We start from the raw sequence: 8,449 nt of genomic DNA, 5'->3' as shown, positions 1-8,449 counted from the left end.
CGACTAAGGCTACTTTCACACCTGCGTTCAGGTGTCCGCTCGTGAGCTCCGTTTGAAGGGGCTCACGAGCGGCCCTGAACGCAGCCGTCTGGCCCTAATGCATTCTCAGTGGAGGCGGATCCACTGAGAATGCATCCTCCTGCCAGCGCTCAGCCTCCGCTCAGTGAGCGGACACCTGAACGCTGCAAGCAGCGTTCGGGTGTCCGCCTGGCCGTGTGGAGGCGAGCGGATCCGTTCCGACTTACAATGTAAGTCAATGGGGACGGATCCGCTTGAAGATGACACCATATGGCTCAATCATCAAGCGGATCCGTCCCCCATTGACTTTCAATGTAAAGTCTGAACGGATCCGCTCAGGCTACTTTCACACTTAGAAAATTTTTCTAAGTTCTAATGCAGACGGATCCATTCTGAACGGAGCCACCGTCTGCATTAATATGAGCGGATCCGTTCAGAACGGATCCGATCGAACGCTAGTGTGAAAGTAGCCTAAGGATGAGCTAATTTCATATTTTGAAGTTCGTGTGCAGGTTCATTTGGTGGTATTTACTGATTTGCGTTATGTATTCAGTTATCACGGACCATGACGGAATGCATAACTGGATGCCTTTAGTGGCATTCCGTTATTCATTCTGTCATAATAGAAGTCTATGGCCTGCATAACGGATCTGTCAGGTTTACGTTATGCTGGAGTCCTCTCCTGCAGGCCAGAGACTTCTATTATGACGGAATAAATAACGGAATGCCTCTAAAAGCATTCATTCATGGAATTGCGTTATGGCCCATGGTAACGTAAATTTAAAACTTCAAAATAGGAAATTCGCTCATCCCTAGTGCAGATGCTGTCAAGCAGTATAATTTTGAAAGCAGCTTAGGATGCGAATGGACAGAAAGATATGGCACATCTAAAAATCAATTCAGCAAAATTTCCCACATTTTATCAAGTTTTAGACTATAAATAGCTAGCGGCTGTGACCTCATCCTTATCTTCCGCTTTCATACAGTCCCTCAATGAAGTCATCCAATAAATCAGCCGAGGCGTCAGAGTTTATTATTAAGATTTATTTACAATTACACAACATTTGATCTCTTGCAGACCACGTTTCTGGCCAAGATAGATTTAGCTCCTCAGCTGAAGCTATAAAGATCCGTACAGATTCATGTATAAAATCACAAACGAAACAGGCACAAAAAAAAAACAAAACAAAAAAACAACAACAACCTGGAAGAACAGAGGGCTTTGCCGGTTACCTTACCATCAGCTCTTGGGGAGTATGAAGGGAAGCTGTCTGGAGCAGTGGTCTCCATACTGTGGTGAAACTACAACTTCCAGCTGTCAAGGCATGCTGGGAGCTGTACTTTTACCACAGCTGGACAGTACTGCTCTAAGAGACACAAATTATATTACAAATACGTGTTTGCATCATGCTAGCTGGGTATGCATAAAACAATCCTTGCTCCTCATACCTGGATTTGGCATCTTGTAACATGGCTGGAAGGTGCAACCCTGGTGCCTTCACCACACCCAACGTGAGAAAAATCAATGGCGCGTTTACCAAACATAAACGTAGTCCCGACAAAGCTGTTCCACCAGCAAATCGAAGGAAGTATAAAGTATAAAGGTCGACGTTCCTTACACAAACAAGGAAGCAATTATAACCCAAACAAGCCATAAACTACAAAAAGCCACAGACTCTGCCTTGGAAACAAAACACATTAATTCCATGCAATTATAAAAACAGTCAGATATAGGTAGAGTTTCCTCACATCCGTGTGTTTCACTGTTTTACTCCTCTATAGACCTACAAGGTGCTGGTTGAGGCACTGCAGAAGTTGCTTGTTGAGGTCATGCTCTCCTTCGGTAACGCCCCCAGGGCCTGGAGGGCGGTGGCGGCCGCCGTAGCCTTGGCAAGCTTCTTGGTAAGACTGGGCTGACTTGGTTGACATAAAACTCCATTTACAGTTACCTGCCAAAATAGAAAACAACCACCTGAGTGAGAAAATTGTATGTATTTTTTATATATACAAAAAAAAAAGTGGACTTTTTTTTGGGGCACAATTTTTTTTAAGTCACCCCATGTTTAGTAGTTCCTGTCCTGAGTCTTTAAAGTGGCTGGCCAATTTCCAAACAAAGTTATCAAAATGACATAGTCATATGATCCATAGAAGCATAAGTGACTATACTGCTCTCCCACTGTCCGGTGAAACCAGGCAGTCAGGAGCCTTCATTAGAAGTTAGCATACTTACCTGTCATCCTCCACATCCATGGACTGCAATATAGCAGCAACCGCTTCCTCTAGCCGTGCCTGGGTACCTTCTATGCCATACAAATAGAAGTGTGCAGCGCAGATATAGGAGATTCTGCTGCTTGTATCTACACATGCGCCAAACGTGTTTATTTGTATAGAAGGTAGCCAGGAATAGCCATATAAATCAGTCACCGCCATCTTGCAGCCCATCGACATAAAGGGGACTTCACTGAAACGGGGGCAGCCGAGGGCCTCCATTAGGACAGCATACAGTCATGACTGTATATGGCAGTCAAAGTTTGGAAACTGGTCAACCTCTAACTTCCGGAGACCGACTGCTGGGATCCCCACCAACTGTAAGAACGAGAGTTGCTGAACTTGGTTATCTCCATCAGTTCCACAGTCAATGAATAGAACGCTTCACGCATAGGTACTACAGTTCCGATCACACAAGGTACTTGGAAGCACCTGTTCTCCAGATCAGTGGAGGTCATAGGGGTCAAAACCCCTACGGATAGGTGATATTGTTTACGTGAACCTATGATATCCACCGGGTCAGTGCTCCCACTGCTGATGCTCCCTAGTGAAAGCCATAGGATGCCAATTTATTGGTCCTATGGTAAAGAACTGACATGCCACAGAATGACTGAACCCCGTGTAAACCTCTAGGGACATTCTGAGGATAAGACACCAATACTGCAGATTGCATGTTATGTTTCTTACCCTAAAAAGGAATCGTTTGCGGTGCTCGGGTCCGGTGTCGTCAACAAGCTCAAATTCTGGAGGGGACCATTTCTTCTTGTTGCAGAGCTCCATCAGAGCAGAGATGGGATGTTTTCCTGCAATAAAAAATTAAATAAAAATAAAAATCAAGCTCAGGCAGACGCAACTTCAATTGTAAAATACAATGCTAATTACTCGCCAAGTGTCTGCTGGGCGTTCCTTCCACAGCAAAGTGTCCTGTGAACTCAGCAGCAACGCCTCCCACCAAGGATTGAATGTCTTCTCTATGCAAGGATAATGCAGAGGTGTCAATCAAAGGAGGTGTTGCTGCCAAAAATCACTGGACACTGACCTGCTGAAAAAAACGTCCAGACACTTGAAGGGGTTTTCCCATCTAAATAATTGTGGCATATCGCTAGGGTATGGCATCAATGTCAGAAAGTTGCGGGTCTACCTACCTCTAGAATAGGGCCTCTGAAGTGAAGGAGTGCACACTGCGCATGCATTGCATGTGCTCCATTCACTGTTATAAGACTCCCGAAAACAGCTGAGCAAATGCGCTTTGTTATTTTCTGAGGTCCCACAGTAGTGAATGGAGAGCAAGCCGCGCACGTGTAGCTACATCACCATTCACAGCTATGAGACTACCGGGAATTGCCGAGCCAGCACTGGTTATTCTGTGAATGGAGGGTGGCTGCGCATATGCGGCTGCTTTCCCTTGACTTCGGGAGCACCGTTCTTAAGATAGGAGCGGGTCCCAGCAGTGGGAGACTCACCTCTCTCACATTTGTGGCATATCCTTGCGATATGCCACAAAATGTTTAGATGGGAACTCTTCTTTAAGACAATTTGCCTATGGCGCTGGTGTTGTTTGGACAGCTTTTGCGAAGGTATCTTATTACTACAGTAAATAAAAAATTGTCAAGGTATGACACTTTCTATTTAGGATTCTCAAATTGATGGCCTATCCTCAGGATATGTCATCGGTGTGAGCTTGGTGCGAGTGTGACTCCTGGCAACCCCCTCCGCTCAGCTGTTTGAAGACACGGCGCTCCGGTGAGCATTACAGCCTCCTCGCAGTTTACCAGGCATGGCGCCGTACAATGGATAGCGGCTCTGCCTGACATTACAGCCCATTCTTAGGCCATGTGACCAATGAACGTGACATCACATGGCCTAGAAAGAGGCCTAAGCACTCAATGAGTGCTCTGGCCTCTTTATATCACTGATCAGGGGTCGGATCCTCCGTCGATCTGATATTGATGACCTATCCTCAGGACAGGCCATTAAAGTAGAACTCCCACAAAAAGATTTTTATTCAGTGACCTGTTAAAGGGAACCTGTCACCAGGATTTTGTGTATAGAGCTGAGGACATGGGTTGCTAGATGGCCGCTAGCACATCCGCAATACCCGGTCCCCATAGCTCTGTGTGCTTTTATTCTGTAAAAAAAAAAAAAACAATTTGAAACATATGCAAAACATAAAAGTCATATCTTGCTTGTGTGACCAGAGAAGAGTCATATTTTCAAGCTCTGACTCATCTCAGGTTAATTTGCATATGTATCAAATCGTTTTTTATACACAATAAAAGCACACAGAGCTATGGGGACTGGGTATTGCGGATGTGCTAGCGGCCATCTAGAAGCCCATGTCCTCAGCTCTATACCCAAAATCCTGGTGACATGTTCCCTTTAAGGTACATGATGTAATCTGTAGTGAAGGTAATCTTCTTACCAGGGGCTGTATTTGTGAGGCATAACCTCCCTTCTGATCCTCAGCTGTGTCATGTGACCAGCACTCTGACCTCCAACTGACACAGGACAGGAAGTCAGTTACTTCTCTATTCATTCCTATGAGGCTCCCATAGGAATATATAGAAAAACTGGCTTCCTGTCGACGTAAGATGCTGTGTTATTTGAAAAGTCTGATTGCTGGTCACATGACTCAGGTGACAAGCAGAAGGGAGGTTATAACTCACAAATACAGACACCGGTAAGAATATTACCTTCACTAACGATTGAATCATGTACCTAACAGGTCAGGAAATAAAAGTTGAAAACATTTTCAATATTTTATTTACAAAAAAAAAGAAAAGAAAAAAACAATGAAAGAAAACTAAAGGGCAACTCACCAGACAGATCCTTCATTGCGGGCAGAGCCAGTTTGTTAGAAGCTTTTTCCCCATCTGCTACCAAACCTACATGACAAAAGCAAGTAGTGAGAACTGCAGCAGCTCTACCAGTTGAGGAAACATAACTTAAAAAATGCTAAATAAAAGGGGGTTAAAAATGAAGTGGTACCTCATGGATTCCCTACTCTACTGGTGCCATTTCAACTGGCAGAGTTCACACTCATGCACTGAGTGAAAGCAGATGGCAGATCACAGTAGGGGGTATCATCAGAATGTGAGTGGCAGACTGACCAGTGAGGTACGACTTTTCTTAAGCCATTCTGATCCGTATTTAGAAACTTTTTTATTTTGTGGACAATTCCTTTAAAGCTATTCCCCCCTCTTCTGTGCCATATAGCAAAAATAACAGGGAATAAAAACTCCTCCTATAGGACTCCCAAAGAGTTCAGACTCATTTCTGGCTGTAAGGTAACTGGCTGCAGCAGGAACCCCTTCTGTTAATAACCTTAGTCTGGCAACTCGCAGCCCAAAAATAGGAGAATTCCTACAAGACCGTTTCCAGAGTTGAAGAAAATCCTGTAGACTGAAAACAGTGAGGGCAAGTTTGTATCTTGCTTATTTGATCCCCTTGCTGGGGTTGTCCAGCTTTCACTAAGTGATGGACGATCCTCAGGATACTCCATCGCCATCCGATTGATCGGCGGGGCTGTAGGGCATCAGACCCCACCAGTCATTTCAGTGTAGCTTTATTGTCGAAATTACACAGCTCTATCAATTGTGTAGTGGAGGGAGCTTGTTACTATAGCGCTGCTCCCAGTGAAATCAATGGGAGTGACGAGCGCTGTCCACTACAATGCAGACAGTGCTCTGCAGCTCTAGAGCTGACATCCAGCAATGGAGCTACACAGAACAGATGATCGCTGGGGATGTTGGGCGTCAGACCCCAGCAATCAGCTAGTGATAGCCTATCATGAGGATAGGCTATCACTTACTGACAGCTGGAAAGCCCCTTTAAGGACAGCCACCAATCATACACGGCAGAAGTCTATGGCTCAAACATGGTGCCGCTCAGAAACTCTGCCTGCCACTTCATCATCAGGACGAACCCCCCATTGTCAGGATCGGTGGAGGTCCTAGAGGCTCGTCTCCTACTGATCATAGGGGATCATAGGCACAACCCTACAAAAAGAGCTGGCTAAAATGTTGACAGGCTTACCTTTCCGGTCAGTTTTAAAATCGAGAAGAATTGGGTCGACGTTTCCTTCATTATTTCTCCCGAGCCCTTCTCCTTCCTTCCAGCCCATTTTTCTCATGAGCAGGGCACCGCGCCCTCCGGTGACAGGTGCAGCCTTCAGAAACTGATCCTAGGAGAAAGACATGAAAGAGAGAAAATAGCCGAGACAAGTATTAGTAAGATATCAGCTGCAAGATTTCTCCATTTCATGTCAACCCAATGAAGGTCGCCTCTAAACCATTACTATACAGATACGGCTATGAACGGTTACAGTACAGACTTCCTACGGTAACAATCCTGACTAGTTAGTCCTCTGAGAATAACGTTAAAGAGGTCAACGCACCATTTGTACAAAGCAAATGAAATGTAAAGACTCTTGAAAGGCTTACGTACCTATGCCTCTGTGGCCGCAGTGCTGTGATAGGAGAGCAGGCAGAGACCATGGACACGAGGCACATACAAGGACCTGACCCTGCAACAAGTTTCCATACAGAGCGGTGAAAGTTCACAGGTGACTGTGAACTATCCCCTCTCTTGCCACCCATTGCTTACCCAAGCAGAAAGCTGTCCTACCGTCTTCCTGACACCTGAATTCTAGACTCATCACTTCATCCGGGACTGTGGCAAAAAAAAATAAACGGTTCCCCACCCCTCCCACGTTAGTGTGATATATCGAGCAGCCCCATCAACATGGTACAGGAAAAAAGGTTAAGCATATTCAAAGTTACCACCAAAATGTAGAATCGCCTTTGAAAGCAAACTGGCCTCTGACCTGTCATGTCCAGATATGTTGGACTTAACCAGATCATGCAGATGAAACTCCCTCCATGCTGGATCTCCTCGCTTTCAACACCCAAGGGTTTACTTACTTATGAGTTCCATTCGCCCTTCTCAATGCCAGGACATTTTCATAAAAGAAGGGCCGGGAGTGACACAGACCCCAGCCATAGTCACACCGGGGTCCGATTCCTCTTTAGAACCTGCTTTGTAATGATAGAATTTTCAACATCAAGGTCTGTTTCGCTGTGCCGTCACAATGCAATACAACATGTGCACCTCCTCTCTGTCCATGAGCTCCGTGTAGGACGTTCACATGGTAACAGACAGAAAATCGAGCAGACCGTTTCAATCAGGGTGGAGAACGACTCGGTTGAAAGGTCGCCTGAAGGGAGCGCCATTACTCACTGCTGTAACTGAATGCTGGAGCAGCATCTGACAAGCAGAGGGGAGAGCCAAGCCTTGCTGAGGTCCACCAGAAGCTTCTCAAGGAGGCCACGCGATCCATCCTCACCAGGGACAGTCTTCTCCTACTTGCTCAGTGGTTTTCCATTAGCCGATCTTCTCTTGGTCAACGCGGTGACATCTCCACTTCTCTGCGTACCATCAGTTACTGCTCTTCATCAGGAGTCTGGCAGAAGAGCAAGGGATTTTGCTGTATCACAGTGTATGGACCACGAGGGTCTTCAGAACTGTGTGCGTGAGATGTATATTCCGGTTTCTTATCATGTGAACGACCAACACAGCTAAAGGAACAGTGAAACAGACCGGTTTTGGGAAACATAGGAATCATTTCACCAAAAGGGGGGAAAAAAGTCAGATTTCAAGGACTGACTATGTCACCAAACCAGCCCACAATGAAACGGGACGGGAAGATTAGCAAAAGGTCAAACGTTACACGTTACGTCTTTTTGGTTTCATTTTGTGGCGGTTTGTGACATGTGGCAATGGCAGGCTTACATGTGCTGATATTCTAATGGAAGCAAGCGCTGGCCTCCGCATGGTCCAAGCCAATACCTCTGCTTGCTTGACATATACCTTTTTAAGCCAGGCTTGAGGGCCACTGTTGCTGATTTCCTCTGCAGATAGTACTTGTGCTCCGGTGCTTCCGGTGAACTGTCCAGGAATCGATGTAGATTGAGCCCAGGCATCAATCTGCAGAAGAGGGAATAATGAGAATTTTTCCGGAAATGTGTCGCAGCCGCTTACAGATGTTACATATTCTTTGTAATGATGATTACTGGAAATGTGTCTTTAAAGCGGTCGTCTCATCTTGGACACTGGGGGCATATCGCTCTGGGGCCTGCACCTATCCTTCGAATGGAGCCCACAA

At 45.7% G+C, this 8,449-nt stretch overlaps 1 protein-coding gene across 9 annotated transcripts in view; it reads right to left on the bottom strand.

Annotated features, from left to right (window-relative positions):
• Window positions 1–1,047: 1,047 nt before the first annotated feature.
• SON (SON DNA and RNA binding protein) overlaps window positions 1,048–8,449 on the bottom strand; it is a 105,746-nt gene continuing 98,344 nt past the window's right edge. For 5 of the 9 annotated variants that reach the window (XM_044284442.1, XM_044284438.1, XM_044284441.1 and 2 more), the window contains 5 exons: window positions 8,155–8,271; window positions 6,322–6,469; window positions 5,106–5,171; window positions 2,974–3,089; window positions 1,048–1,967 (listed from right to left, as the gene is read on the bottom strand). In XM_044284442.1, coding sequence (XP_044140377.1) covers window positions 1,803–1,967; window positions 2,974–3,089; window positions 5,106–5,171; window positions 6,322–6,469; window positions 8,155–8,271 — 612 coding nt within the window. In that variant the 3' untranslated portion in view covers window positions 1,048–1,802. Of the gene's footprint in view, window positions 1,968–2,973; window positions 3,090–5,105; window positions 5,172–6,321; window positions 7,748–7,780; window positions 8,272–8,449 lie in introns of those variants that run through there. The other 4 variants (XM_044284447.1, XM_044284445.1, XM_044284446.1 and 1 more) reach the window with 4 other exon arrangements.

This window comes from Bufo gargarizans, chromosome 3 (genome assembly GCF_014858855.1).
Source record: "Bufo gargarizans isolate SCDJY-AF-19 chromosome 3, ASM1485885v1, whole genome shotgun sequence".
Taxonomy (NCBI): domain Eukaryota; kingdom Metazoa; phylum Chordata; class Amphibia; order Anura; family Bufonidae; genus Bufo; species Bufo gargarizans.
This window is presented reverse-complemented; position numbering and strand designations above follow the sequence as displayed.